This window comes from Calidris pugnax, unplaced genomic scaffold, assembly GCF_001431845.1.
Source record: "Calidris pugnax isolate Ruff unplaced genomic scaffold, ASM143184v1 scaffold17, whole genome shotgun sequence".
Lineage (NCBI taxonomy): Eukaryota > Metazoa > Chordata > Aves > Charadriiformes > Scolopacidae > Calidris > Calidris pugnax.
The window spans coordinates 8048314-8063273 of NW_015090794.1; the positions used below are offsets into that span (position 1 = coordinate 8048314).

The 14960-nt window shown below is 40.8% G+C and overlaps 2 protein-coding genes across 8 annotated transcripts in view; one reads left to right on the forward strand and one right to left on the reverse strand.

Moving 5' to 3' along the window:
- The window catches only part of TXNDC11 (thioredoxin domain containing 11), a 30779-nt gene extending 25663 nt beyond the window's left edge, over positions 1–5116 (forward strand). For both annotated transcript variants that reach the window (XM_014936319.1, XM_014936320.1), the window contains one exon: positions 4025–5116. In XM_014936319.1, the coding sequence (XP_014791805.1) occupies positions 4025–4652 (628 nt within the window). In that variant the 3' untranslated portion in view covers positions 4653–5116. The remainder of the gene's footprint in view (positions 1–4024) is intronic.
- A 608-nt stretch (positions 5117–5724) lies between these two features.
- Positions 5725–14960, reverse strand: part of SNN (stannin) — a 9834-nt gene continuing 598 nt past the window's right edge. The window contains exons 1-3 of one of the 6 annotated variants that reach the window (XM_014936323.1): positions 14727–14889; positions 14441–14562; positions 5725–7542 (exon numbers count right to left, since the gene is read on the reverse strand). In XM_014936323.1, coding sequence (XP_014791809.1) covers positions 7200–7463 — 264 coding nt within the window. In that variant the 5' untranslated portion in view covers positions 7464–7542; positions 14441–14562; positions 14727–14889 and the 3' untranslated portion in view covers positions 5725–7199. The other 5 variants (XM_014936321.1, XM_014936324.1, XM_014936322.1 and 2 more) reach the window with 5 other exon arrangements.

The window sequence follows — 14960 nt, forward strand, 5'->3', positions numbered from 1 at the left end:
TAAAAAGAAAAAACAACAACAAAACTGCAACAAAAACCCCCGACAGACATGGATAGCTGATGGTATGCAGATGGTGAGTGTTCTCTCCAAAGGTCACTATTTAATTGTTTGTAAGTTTTTAATGAACAGCAGCATTGCTAACCTTACTCTTCAGTTAATTTTCCTTATTATTTGGTTGTATTTAAAATTATTATTTAGACATGGTGGGGTAGAGAAAGGCACAAAGGGTGGGTCAGGAAAAAAAGGAACTCTAATTTTAGGGCTGTAAAAAGGCAGGAGAGTACATTTAGGACTGGGGTGGGACCTGGAACGGCATACCAGGGTCATGAATCTTACTCTTCCCCTGCAGAAGGTAGAAATTCTGAAATCCAGTGTCAAACCTCTGTGCAGGTGCCTCCAGCTTCTCATAGCCTGAGCAGCAAGAAAGAAACATTAGATGCAGGAGAGCCACAAGCTTTCAAAAGTGCTCAATTTATTGTCTCAGATATGTTTTTGGTGTATGCCCTACATATTAGACTTGACTGACCTTGGGTTCTGCTTTTTCTTTTTTTAAAAGATACTCAATCTCACACAATTACAGTTTTTATTGAAAGGAAATGAAAACAAGCAGTATTATAAATACCTGCCTCTTTGCAATCTAAAACAAAAATGTTGATTTCCACTCTTCTCCCTCAAGAACTGTCATCAGCGAATGGTGATTCAGACTACTGATACTGTGCAGTGTTACCTACCACAAAATCTTTAAACCTGTGTTAAGTTTTGCAATTCTAAATTAAGGTTTTTAATTCAGTACAGAAATAGTTTAATTTATATCAGTTCTGAGTCACCCCAACTTCCAACTCGTTATCTCCCCTACTTTGTGCAGTAAGCCTTGCAAATCAGGCTCAGATCAGGCTCCCTCTGCCACATCCCTCCAGCTCGGTTCCAGTCCTCTGTTCCCTAGGCAATTGAGCAGGAACTCAGCTGGAGTATGGTTCCAAGGGCTGCATCTGTCTACATGAAGGCAGTGTTACCTTCATCCGCTGCTTAGCAAAGGCTGCACTCTTCGGTGCCAATACCCCCATCCAGTGACCTGTCATGTTCTGTGCATTCCACTGGGTCTCCATTTTGCACATTTTCCAGCATTTGGACTCCATATCTCTGTGCAGTCCGTGAGTTCTGGATGGCTTGAATAGCTACAAGCAGAGGCCCTGCTGTTTTGAAGATCAGTAGCCTTAATTTTAGTTGAGGTGAGCCATGTGTTTCATGAGGTGCTTGTTGACAATTGAGACAAGAAGTAGTAGTATGCTGTTGTCTTCTACTCCATTAGGTCAAGTGGCATAAGTTGAAGATCTACTAGATTTAAGCATATTAAAAAACATTGAAATACTAATGTGATTTATTTTAGGGCTGGAAAAAGATAGAAACTGATTTACAAATATTCTTGTGGCTATGGTTTTAAGACCACAGTTCTTGTTAGTGAGCCCCAGCATATTATTTGGCTACTTGAGCCAAGTGGCTTTCCTGCCCACTTTCGAACAAGGATGTAGTTTGCAGAACCCTGTCTTCCAGAGGATAGAGCAAGTGTCATGTGTAACATGATGAAAAGGTTTTTCTTGAATTATTTAAAGCATAGCTTAAACAGGTTTTACAGTAGCAAAACAATTTATAGTAAGTGAAGCTTTCTCCAGTACTTACATCTTCCCTGTGTTACTACAAAGTCTGGTGTTCCCTATTTCTTTTCAGAGATACTCATTTTGCCTTGGCCTGTTTTGTAAAGCAGCTCTAAACTTAATAGTTTTAGTAAGATTGTTTTTGTAATGTTCCAGTTGGTTTCATAAAGATACCTTACCTCTAGTCATTGTTTTCTCTCCTGCTTTTCCTCTCCAGTGTGTTTTATATTTTGCTGCATCTAGGTAATCAAGAAAAGTATGTTTTGTAGTATTTGTAGTATCAGTAGCATTAAGAGTAGTCATATATTAATTTTGGATATAAAAGTGCCTCATTAAGGCTTTCTGTGCAGCTCCTTATGTATTTGCTTCATGAGACAGTTTTTGCAAATTAAGTTCATTCTCAATCCACCACATGCTGTTAATATTTTGGTTTGTTTTTTGTTTTAAATAGCCTTTTAGATCTTCTGATACATACTGTCTTTTTGAATAAGAATGGATGATGAATGTTACCGCTAAAATATTACCACTGTATAATAAGTCAATTTTGTCTTAGTCTAGACTATTAATGACTCATGACATGATTTAGGCAAAAAAGCTTGGATGTGAGCTGATTGTCATCTAAGAAACTGCTGATGGTAATTACAAGAGTGACTTGGTTGATCACCAGAAGTCTGCAAGGGAAAAAAGCCCATGTTGCTTATGCTTCCAGAAATAGCTTAATTTTGATGAACAGGAGCCTCATCTGAAGTTCTTGAATTATTGATAAAATATGGTATGTGTCTTCTAGCTGAAATACAATAAATAGTTCTCACAAAATGAAATTAGCATATGTTTATATCCCATATGCTAATGAGTTGGATTTCGCAGTGGTTTTGAGGCAATTGTAATTGGTAACTAATAGCTGCCCTGTTCCAGATGCAGTGTAAGCAATTCAGAAACAGTGTCACACGTAGGGACATACAAGTTGTCCATGGTGCATCTCCAGGAGCAGCAGTGAACTTTGAGGCATCAGGCACTATAGTTGAATCTGGCTTTCTTGCTTTGAAATAACTCATTTGGGTTTATCCCGTGTCCTTTTTCTGATACAATTAAACCATGTCTGATTGTATGCTACATACTATTAATATGCTTATGAATTTAGCAACCCAAGGGAAGTTATTAAGCTTTTCTTCTGTTTTGATGGCTTGCTAATGAAAGAGAGAAGGTTAAAGACACGACAAAGGGATACACTATCAGCTAGCTCCCAGTTAAACATCCTGAAGTATGGGTAGCACTACTGCAGTAGTCAGGAGGCTGCAAACTCATGTCACACTGAACATGCTCAGTGAACGGCTGAAGTCTGGTTCAGAAGAAGGTTTAAGAGTTAGTGCATGTCTAGACCTCAGAGGACAGTTTAGCCTCCTACATTTTGTGATAGAATATGCACATGGTCCAAAAAGAGCAATAATTTAAACATTTGACACAGCTGGAGGCTGTGGGTGTCTTTTGGTCGTTAGTCGTCTGGAGGAAGGAATTTGGTACTTGTTCATCTTCAAGTGGCTTGGACTGTCTTGTCAGGTTAAGAGTAACGGTTCACGCTGTTGCAAAAAGCAGTGGGCCTACTTCATATGCTGGGCTTAGTATTCACAGCCACATAGCAAGCTTCAGGGGGGAAAAAAAAGGTTTGGTTTGATTCCTTGATCATTTCAGTGGAATAAAGTCAAAGAAGTAAGAGGAACAAGTAAAGGGATTTGGTTTTTTGACAGCAAAAGGGCTTTGCTTCTGACGAAAGTGACTGCTTACTGTTTAAAAGCAAACTGTAAAAGCAAAATACAAACTGTATTTTTCCACTTCTTGCAACACCCTTCTGATGTTGGAACACATTAAGCTACTTCTTCCAGAATAACATATATATGCTCAAAATAGTCATTTCCCATCAGATGCCTTTATACATCTTGACTTAATTTCTAACAGTGTATGTAGAATTAGGAGCATGTAAATGCTCTCCTTCAGCTTACTAACAAACGTTAGTATCAGTATGCTCTGATCACACCTGCCCAACAGTGATGCCACCACACATACTTCAAGCTCATAACCCATAATTGGGATTCTTTTTTCTTTTTTTAAGAGTAAATTTTTTTTTCTGAAATTTGACAGAAAACTTTGCTCTCAGACAAATACCAACCCAGTGCAGAGGTGCTTACAGCACCCAGACTGGCACACAGGTCAAAGAAAATACTGAACTTACTCCATGAGTTCAGGTTTCTCTTAGCTACTCTATTACCTGTTCTTGATAAAAAACAAAATGCCAAGTTAAAATTGAAGAGCTGCTTAGACAAAATTATCATTGCTTACCCTGCATGTTTTAATATTAATTTGTTATTTCTTTCTAGGAAGGAACAAAGTGTGAAGTTCCCTGAAGACTTTGCAGTTAACCTTCCTAATCTCCTCAAATTTATTTTACATCACTCAAGTCTGTCTTCATCAGAGCCCTGTACCAAAGAATGCCTACAGAAAGAGGCAGTTCTACAGCAAGGACACATCTCCCACTTAGAGAGAGAAATTCAGCAATTAAGATCAGAAATCAGTGCCCTTCATCAGGCCCATGACCAGCTTGAAGCACAGCTATCTGAAGCTAGAAGAGAAGAACATAGACTACAGCAGCAAAAACACACACTGGAAAAGCAGCACAAGACTCTGCAGCTCCACAGTGAGCAGTTACAGGCCACATACGACCAGAAGAATCAAGAATTATTAGAAATGGCCGAAAAGCTTCAAGAATTAGCTGAGGCATCAGAAAACCTCCTTAAAGAGAATACTTTACTGAGAATCCTGGTGGCATCAAGGGATGGAAAGCTACAGAGCAAAGATGAAACGAAACAATCCCTTCAGTCAGAGCAAACACTTTCTGAAGATAATGATGTATCAGTTTCAACAGCTATTACCACATTAGATGAAAAAAGGATTGATAGTATTGATACCATAGAGACAGAGCACAGTAGTGGAAACAGGACAGAATGATTGCTTACACAAAATCAAATGATACAGTATTGGGTAGGTATTTATGCAAATTTTATTGAAATTCATTGTAAATAAAGACTTCTTCCCCCATGTGATCTAGAAAAAGAAAAATCAAATGGAATATTTTTTGTATACTTGAACAACTTATGAGATATCCATGTCTAAAGAGAAGAGGAAAATGGAAAACACTTTCTGCACTTTACTATTGCACTAACTTGCAAACACCTATCCATTTAAATTAAAGATGCTGATTTTTAGGGGCAGCGGCGTGAAGCACCTCTGACTAAGGACCAGTTATTTTTCACTGGCTTTTTCTTACAGCTGCTAGAAGAGAAATTAGACCTTTGATTTATACTTTTCCATAATTTCTGAAGTTTGCCCTGCAGTTTACACTGCATTCTCTTTGCTGAATTAAATAGAAATATTTCATTTGTGTAATCAGTAAACTTGAATGGACAAAGTCATCTTGCTACAACTGTTCTGTTCTAGAACTTCAGCACTTTGTATCACTTTTGTATACCAGTTCTCTGTCTTGAAACCTGCAAGAGCCATGTGTGAACTGTTCTCTACTGAAAACTGAAGTCTTACTGAATTAATTCCTCTCTCCTTGATTTGTAAGAGATCTAGAATACAGCAGTTTAAGCGTATGGGTCTGGCTATACATGCAAGTCTCTTGAGACTACTATCTTTAAAAAAGTCCATGCCAGGGTAAGAACAGCCCTTTATCAGCTGTACCCCAGTATTGGATTCGAGAGGCAACAGCAGGACAGGAGCTTTTTGGTACTGACAGCATTAATTTTGCTTCAAAGTATAGCCTTCAATTAAAAAAAAAAAAAAAAAAAAAAAAAAAAAAAAAAAAAAAAAAAGGCAATTGTAGCACTAAAAATGAAAGTCAAACTCTTACTGTAGAAGAAAGGGACAATGCTTTACTGACTGGGCCATTATTGTCCTGCATATAGTTACAATTCTCAAGCAAGCTTCCTAGGCCTATGTTACTTAGTTATTCCATACATACAGGTACAAGAAGCAAATCTAATGCTTCCTACAGAGCTGAAGAACTTGGACTTCAGGGAACAGTTTTACAGTAGCTTTATTTCTCCTAGGCAATTGAGTGTTTAAAAATTTCAGTAGGTACAGGAAGCTATGTATGAAGTCATAGAAAACAGGTGAGTGGCCTCAGAGCTTGTGTGCCTACCTAAAGAGTTTTAGAATATGTAAGCTGCTATCAGTGGCTCAGTGTTGTTCCTTTTCCTCCCCTTCTGCTCCCCAAACCTTTGAGGTCCAGAACTCTTCCTTTAATACATTTTTTTACAGTTCTTACAGCTGAACTATAGCAGAGCGCAAGAAATGGAAGGGATGTCCCTATTTGAAAAAGGACTTCACCATTGCTAGCTAAAAGCTTTTACAAACTGACCAGCAATCTCCCTTCCCCATATCAACATTTGTTTTTGTAGGAAAGACTGAAACTAATCTTGTAGTAGTACAGTTCAAGAGAGTTATCTACAAGATGCATTAACTGAATTCTAAATTTGACCATTTGTCTGTAGACTAAAAATGCCTTTTTACAACAGGCTGTTAACATACACCCTAACTGCTAAGTACACAAACAAGGGTTCTAGGAAAAGTTCATACTAGTTGCACTTACGCAAATTTTAATAAGTAACCACTTCTCCAGTTTCAGCATGCAGACCTACAGAAGAGAAAAGCCTGCTCTACTGCCATTTCAAACTCCTGGAAACCTTCTGGACCATCCCTGAGGATTCAGTGTCCATCATTAGTTCCCAGGTTGGAACTCATCAAAATGGCAGTTTCCCTGCAGTAGCTACATAGTTAGAGAATTCAGTTCTAGCAGTCAAAAGCTTAACCTACATAGCTGCAACTAAAGGAAATCCTTTCTTATAGCTCCTGTGCTTCCTCCCTCAACATGTTACTGAAGGCTTATACCCTCTTCTCAAAGAAAGTATCCTGCATCGGTCCAATAAACTGTTGAGAGTAGGAGTTCTGACTTTATGGCTGTGCACTCAAGTTAGTAGCAGAGGCAAGCTTTAACCGCAGATTTGGTTTTGAAGGTCTGGAATCCCATCTACAGTCGTGGTTCAGGAGTCCCCTTGTCTGTTATGTACAATTGCATCGTATTATTCCCATATGCTATGGAACACAAAGCAAAAAGCTTCTAGCAGCCTATTTACAGTTCACAGTTGTAAAGTAGTTCACATTACAGTAGTAGCTCCATCAAAATAGGCTCAGCTAGACATTCAAGTAACAGAAAATGTTAGTAGTCTCTTCACACCAATATATCCCTGTGTCCATTGCCGGCAATGGACATTACACCAGGTGACTTAGCTCCTGTCATAGAGGAATTAGGATACACAGTTGATGCAAAGTGCAACTTCTCAGTGCATGCAGTTGCAAACAAAGCTTATTCAATCCTCATCGGGGTGTTTTCTGATGAGTAGCGTGCATGTGACCAGGTTCTTCACAGTATAGAGATTCTTCTGCTGGTTACACACCTCATAAGCATAGTCCATATACATGTGTTGCTCCAAGTTAGCTATGTACTTCTGTGCCATTTGGAGTTAGCTTAGCTTTCCTTTCTACACAGGGTCCTTTAGCAGAGTACTGCACCAGAAGGAAGGGCTCTTTAGTTTCTCCTTCGCCCACGATGCTTTCCTCATCTTCAGACTGGCTGATCCTCTGCAGACGCAGGTAACACCAGCAGCCCAGTATCAAGGCACCAAGAGCCGCGATAGCAATCAAAATAACAATAACAGTCACCACTCCCGTGGTGGGGCTGTGATCCATAATAGACATGGTCAGTATTTCAGATTGTGAGACTTCTTTAAGGAGATTCTTCTGTCCTCACTATCAGGCTTGCTGCATTCTCAAACTCCTGCAGTGGAAAAAAATAAAACACTTAATGAAGTTGAACGGTTTTACCATATTCAGCAACATTATATTCATGGTTGGGATTCTTCACAATGGCACATGAGCCTCTTGCATTTGGTGCTTTAGGCTTCTCCCACTCCTACAGTTCCTGCTCATTTTAAGCTATTTCTTCAACAACCTGGCTTTGATGATGCAGGTTTCTACATCAAACTAAAGCAAATGAAAGCTAAATTTAACTCTTGACATGCTTGTCAGGATAGCACATTGTCAGCCTGTTACGAGGTAACAATTTTTCCTAGGAGCAGGAGACAAGACAGACATGGTAAACTATATGAAGTTACACAGGTTCGTATATAGAGATTTAAAACTGTTCAATACAAATGCTAAATCATGGGTGAGCTCTCAATTGCCATAAGGTGGCAATTCAGCTACCTTTAGTTTTCCTAAACAGTACATTTGAGAGTCAGAAGTCTGGTCATTTAAAAAATTTAATTTACAAACATCTTTCTTGGATGCAAAGGTACTTGCAAGGCTAATACATTGCTATAAGCCTGACAGAAACACTGGTCTGTTTATAAGAGCTGACTGCACAGTAATTAATTGGTTGTTCATTGAGCTGATAGAAACTAACAGATGTTGCTTTATATGCATTTTTTTTTTTTTTTAGGGGCAGGTAGAACTGGAGTTACTGAAGACTAACAAAACACAAGGGGAAGATGGTTATTTTAAGCTTTTGCTCCTCTTAGTTGCTTTCAAATGACAAGAGCAAGGTGGTGTGTTAGGGCTGCAGCTGAAATTGGAAGGGAGGCAAAGCTTCAAGACTTCCTCAGGCTGCTGCAGAATTTGGGCAGGACAAAGATGCACAGGGAATGTTGTCTTTTGCTACTTCCACTTCTAAATTCACACCACTGTTTCAGCGATCATGTGAGCCTTGTCTTAAATTTCAAAGTTATTGTTTACAAAGTTGGTAGCTCCACTTCAGCTGGGACATAAGACAACATAAGACATCTGTTACCTTTTCTTCCTTACTACCCTAGCTCTTTTAACTAGACAAACTCATGGAAGGCTTTCGTTGAGACCAGAGCCAGTCCTACCCAGGAACATACCTACAGCAGTACAGAGGTGAGGTATCTGGGCTCAGTACTACAGTTTCAGGTACAAGCTCATGGTTCTAGGGTCGGCTGCAAGTGCAGAACAATGTCTGCATTTCACCTGACATGTAGCCACTGGCAATGGAATAACTGGAGTATCTCCTGGCTGGTACAAGCTCATGGTTCTAAGGTCGGCTGCAAGTGCAGAACAATGTCTGCATTTCACCTGACATGTAGCCACTGGCAATGGAATAACTGGAGTATCTCCTGGCTGCCATAAGTGCCAGTCTACAGAGGGCCATATACTTTCCAGGAAAGGCTCTTCCTTGTTGCTGTCTCTCAGCTGCAACAGCAGCATCTCCATACAAACCCCCCAGAAGTCAGCCTTAACCAGCCCTGAGCCAGAACTGTTAGGTTATTGTGATTGTTACACACTGCCCTTGAATGCTCACCAGCATTCCAACATGAGAGAGTCGGGGCAATTACTGTGCAGTATCTTTACTAACAGAACTCCAGTTAGAGACTAAGTTTATTCCCTAACATACCATGGAACGGCAGACCCATGCCCACTGCCACACAGCCATTTCAGCAAGGACTCATCCACTAAAGAGAAGATCAGCACAAGTGTCATTAGGCTCCAGTGTCACACAACTAACTCTCACGCACTCTGGCTACATTTTCAGCCCTGTAAGTGACAGCCAATAGCTTGTGTGTACCTGATACAACCAACCAGATCCTACAGACCCAATTTTGCCCAAGAAAGAAAACAGTAAAACTAACTACACCCCACCCCCTCAGCCAGAGAGGTGTATTTTTGTCTTGATCATCTTGGTTCTGCAATGCTTACTCAACACAGGGTGATCAGCTGAGGGTGATTAAGAGTGACTTTCATGTAGCTCGTTTTCCGCAGGGCATGTCTGAACTGCAGCACTGTTTGATCTAACCACAACACTACAGCATCAGCAGAAGAGACGGTTTACCTTCCTTCTCATGCCAGCACTGCATGCCCACGTTAAGCGTCTTCTGCAGCTTGCACAATTGCTAGCAGCAATGACCACCTACTAGCTCTGTTTCTCTACAGCAGTTTGGTGCAGCACATAACTTTACACGAGAATAAACAGTTACTGTCACCTAGAAAATAGATTTTAATCCTGGAAACTAGCATTGCAAATGCTACCTCTCTGCCAGACTTCAAGTGAGCAGACAGCATCAGCTGTACAAGGTATGAATCTTTGGACATCACCATCCCCTGTATGACCAGGATGTTTTGGCAAGCTGTTTTTAGACCTCAGCATAATAGCTAGCAAGGCGCAGACATTTGCTAGCAGTCTTAAGAAACAAGTTTGAAAGCAAGAGTTAGGTGTTAGGGTAACAAAGGACCTACATCTATCTGGACTGAAAGAGAATGTATTTCTCCCTCCCCCTTTTTAGCAGCTGCAGACTGCAATGGTCTCAGTTTGACCTGGGAAACACAGGCAGGTCTCTAAATTCCTATTTGAGGGAGAAACTCTTTAAGGGTGCAGACCTCTGTCTTGAGATGAAGCTTTCTCTTACACATTACACACTGGGCACTTGCCACTCCCACTTCTTTAGGGATCCTGAGAAGTACAGCTGGACCAGGAAGTCCACTGTTTGCAAAGGTGTTTTTTCTGAATAAAGCAGGCACAGGAGCAGTTCAGAGGAGCTATGAGGCATTTTTTGCAATCCTTGTGTAAGGAGCTGCATAGTACTTTCTTAATTCTTATTTACTGTTCTTGGACACTCCTGTTAAACACCACAATTACTGCTTAATAACACTGCTACTGCTTGCTTGAAGGTGTGAGGCAATTTAACCCCTACTTCCACCTTTTAGAAAAATCTTGATATTGAACTATACAAAAATCAGACCCAAGTCTCCATCAGTCTTATTTTCAGCAGGCACTGGGAAAAACCCTGCAGGCCCCACATGCACTGATGAGTGGGTGACTTCAGTCCCTGGCAACTCCCACACAGCTGGTGCTTCCAGAATATATGATGTTTTACAGCAGATGCGAGTCAAGAGCATTAGTAGAGTTTCAAGGTGCAGAGCTGGCCAGGAAGAACATGCTGATTACTCTGGGTATGACTGCTCTGTTCCTTTATCCTCTGCTCTAGCAAGTCAACTCAGCTTAGTCATGACGGCTCCTTCTAGAATAAATTCACATGAATCCTTTATCAAAGGACAGATTTAACAACTGGGAGATCATCTTTTCTTGTAGAAGCCTTGCTCCTAGTTTTGCACACAATGAAGAATATTACCAGACCTATCCTTTCTGTCTAAGGGGTCATTGGTATTTATTATCACCAACTAACCTGACAAGCTCTTTAAGACAACTGAGATGTTAGCAGTAGTAGATATAAACAGAACAGAAAGTTGCAGGACCTGTCCTTGAGGCAGGATGTTAGCCAGGAATGTTCACTCTGTTTACACTAGAAGGTAACTTCTAGCTGGGATAGGCTCTCTTGTGTCTCAAGTGATTTTGCTTTGATATGTCCAGGCAGGAAGTGTTAGAGATTCAGAACTAGGACCTCCAGGATGCACAAGACTGATTTACCCTTATTTCCAGTTCAAATTTGGAGTGCAACACAGCTACTTGCATATTCCTCTTAAAACATCCATAGATTTTTACCTTTAAAATTTTGAATGCTTTTTGATTTGATTAAAAATTCAAAGAATCTGCATCAGTTTGAACACTGGGACAGAAAAGAGCACAACTTCCTCTGGAGATACTGCCCAGTAAATTCCTGTTCTCTAGGCACAGAAATGAGCACATTCTCTTAATAACACTGCCAAGATAATCAGGTTGCATCAAGAAGCCCTTTCTAACTTCTATTTGGAAAGCTCAACACATCTTTGCACCTTAGCATAGTTAATGCTAAGAGCTGTAGATGAAAACAAGCCTCCTAATCTTTCAAAGATTATTCCATGGACGTTCATGTTCTAGGAAAAGAACAGCTAGATAAAATTCAAGGTCACTTTCTCAAAGTACATCAATTCACATCTCAGTGAGACAAAGTGTAGACACCATTCCTTCTGCAGGCATATCTTCTCCTTCCCATTCAATGCATCTGAAGCCAGCAGCTCCCTGTAGAAAGTCAGGTATTAAGCATCTGTACAGATTAACAATGGTACAAACAGCCAGTTAATGGTGCATGATAGTAACTGGGTTGGTAGCACTGTTATTTTATTAGCTTTGGATAGTTTTGTTTCAAATACCTGCAGTGTTCTGGCACTGAAAGCTCCAGTGTTGTTGCTAGCTCACGCTGCTATTTTCCTGGCTTTAGGTCACTGTATAGCTAGGGCTAAAGCTCTCCTGCAGCCTTAATTCTATCCTTAGCACAGTACATTTGCATGGTGTAACTATACTAGTAAGAACTACTCTGGAGGCCTTTGGTTTGTGGTGTTTTCTAGATGCATAACTCCAACCTCACTATGCTTTCCAAAAGCAACTGACTGAAATCAAGATTAAGCTGCCTTCAAAATCCACTTTGTGATGAGAGAAATACTGCATTCTGTAGATCCCCTTAAAGTGATCTAAAGGAGATTACAACTAGCTTTCAGACTCGCTTTTCCTTTAAAGCACACCTGAGCTAAAAAAGTCCATAGGTGTACCAGGAGCAGCGCTGAGCTCATTTATCCCTTTTACTGTAAGATATTTAAAGCTGTAAATTCCTGATCTTCAAAGAGATTGCTAACATCATCCATATATACTTGATCACACTTCTAATGCTATATCCCCTCCCACCACATTTGCTATCAAGCAAGCATCTAAGCTTATTTACTCATTAGCAAGATTAGTCAGATTCACTGGTGGGAACTGCAAATAACCTCTCTCTGTTCTTATAGCAATCAAGCAGTGAAAACATCAACTATAAGCCATTTTTCCATAAATAACTGTTTCTTTTCTTTTTTGCCTAATACCAGCTTCTACTTAGGACTTCATTTGTGAAGTTTTATTATCCAATTCAGAAGCTGTAAGTAAAGGACAAACAGAAAGGCAATTTAAATTGCAGAAGGCTGCTAGGGGACAAATTCAATGCAAGCCTGGCATTAGTTTCTAAATCAAGTTTTTCATGATTATAGGCATTCTGCCACTAAGTTCACTATTGTTAATGCCCACAGGCGTGTTTCGTGAAAAGAAACACTGCTACCATAGAAGCCAAAGCTACAGGAAGAGACTTCAAAAGGAAATCTAGTATAGCTCACACAAATATACCAAAGTCCTCAAGCAGTTACGTTTAAGGTACAAGTATTACATCTAGCTTCCAAATAGAAGCTAGAAAAGGGCTTTGTGATGCAACCTGATTACATTACATTTTTGAGGGGGGAGGTATACTTTCCATTACAGTATTCACCTAAAAGCAAATTACATGGAGCAGGGCAAAGGAAAATGAGATTAAAACTACTAGAGTGACCTTCAGCTTACAAATTTAAAAAAAAAAAAAAAGAAAACTGCTTGGTTAAAAAGCCTCTATGTCAAGACCTTTAAGAGACAAGGTAACAACAGCTTGCACTACATGCTACTAATTGTGAAAAATGTTTTTTCCTGTATGCACCAGTTAAATTACTTTTGAGGAATGCTGCACACTTATCACAAGAGCATCCTTACTGCCAGTGGAAGATAAGGGAAAAACCTTCTGGGTAAATCAGAGCTGTAATTCTACCATTGGCACACAAGGGCATACAGCACCCACATTACCCAGCCACAGAAAGTTAGGCCTTTACAGTCAGGGAGCACTCAAGTGCTCAGGCTTCACCACTTCCAAAAAAAAGTGGGATTGCTGTTATTCTTAATTAAGTCCAGTTAATGCCACCTCCTTCTGATAAAGCCAAGTTACCTTGCAGAACCTGGGGCTTGGCCAGAGGCTGTTTTAGAAGCAGGGAGCTATTTAGTAGAAGCCTTCGATGCAAATGTCCTCCTCCCAACCCTTATGATGAGGAATAAAAGAGCAGGGAAAGCAGCTAAAAAAGGCCTTTCATGGCTAATTAGTTATGGACAGTCTTCCAACAACTTAAAATTCAAGCAACTGTTACAAACACTAGAATGAAAAGTGATACCTAACAGCCTTAACTGGAACAGCAGGTAAGTTTCCACATAAGGTGCAACAGTACCTTACATTTAATCAAGAATCACTTTTAAAGCTTTACACCATGCTAAACAACAGAGAAGTTAATATTTTACAGAAGACAGTAAGATGAAGAGAGGCGAGAGCAGCTGTCTAGGAAGTTTCCGAGACACGAGGACACAATTCCAGGAGCAGGCAGACCTTCTCAGTAGCACAGTGAGTGGAGTATGTTTACGCTGTAACTGCCCTGGCAAGAGCCAGCCAGTTTAGGCAGAACTAGAAGCAGGTTTCTAGTGTTGAGACCATGTTTGCTTCAGAGGCGACTGCATGACAGGCAAAGTGCCTGTCACACTTTAGATTTACATTTGTCAGTGTCACATCTGCATGGAGCTCTAATAAGAGGTCTGTCCTGATAAGATAACTGAACGTCAGAAGTGACCCTCTTATCAGAAACAACATGCTGTGTATATCCTGTGGCATAGCTTCATTCTTGATACATTAGAAGAATTGCTGGGACAGCAACATTAAGTTCAATGATAAAAAAACTCCTGTTTACACAGTGAAAGTAGTTCTCCAAATGTGTGGTTTGGTTGGATATTTTTTTTTTTATAAAATGGCTTTCCCTAATGGCAACTAGACAGTGCCCATACCTTCCTGATATTCAAGCAGTTTTTATATTCAGCTCCAATCTTCAGACCACAAGCTCTGCAGAAGGCTGTCACATACCTTGCACCAAGCAGCTCAGGTTAGGAGTCGTCTACTCGGAGTTTCAGAATCGGCTCACCGGAAAAACGAAGGTCAGACTGGTTTGGGATCTTGCCTGGCAAGTCTTCCTCCTCACTCCTCCCCTGCGGAGAGGGATCACACTTGGTCTCAAGATGCTCCCGAGCCCCTTTTGGCTCTTGGCTCTCCATGGTCACACAATGATGTCTAACCCTCAGCCCCCGGTACGGGCGGGCAGAGAAAGAGGATCCCATACCGTTCCTCCCTTACCGAGGCAAGAGAGGCTTACCGACTTGTTCCGAGCTCTTCGGGTCTCATTCAAGAGCCACATCTTACCGACAGATACCCGCACCTGCCTGCGGTGACAGGAAGAGGAAGGGCGCGGGACAGCCCGGTAACGGCCCGCTGCTCAGAGGAAGGATGGGGGGTTCCTTTCGAGCAACTCGCCCCACTCGTCAGCTCCGGGGCTGTCAGCGCCGCCGAGCTCCGTGCACGGTGCGGGGGAGCCCGGAACGACCGCGGT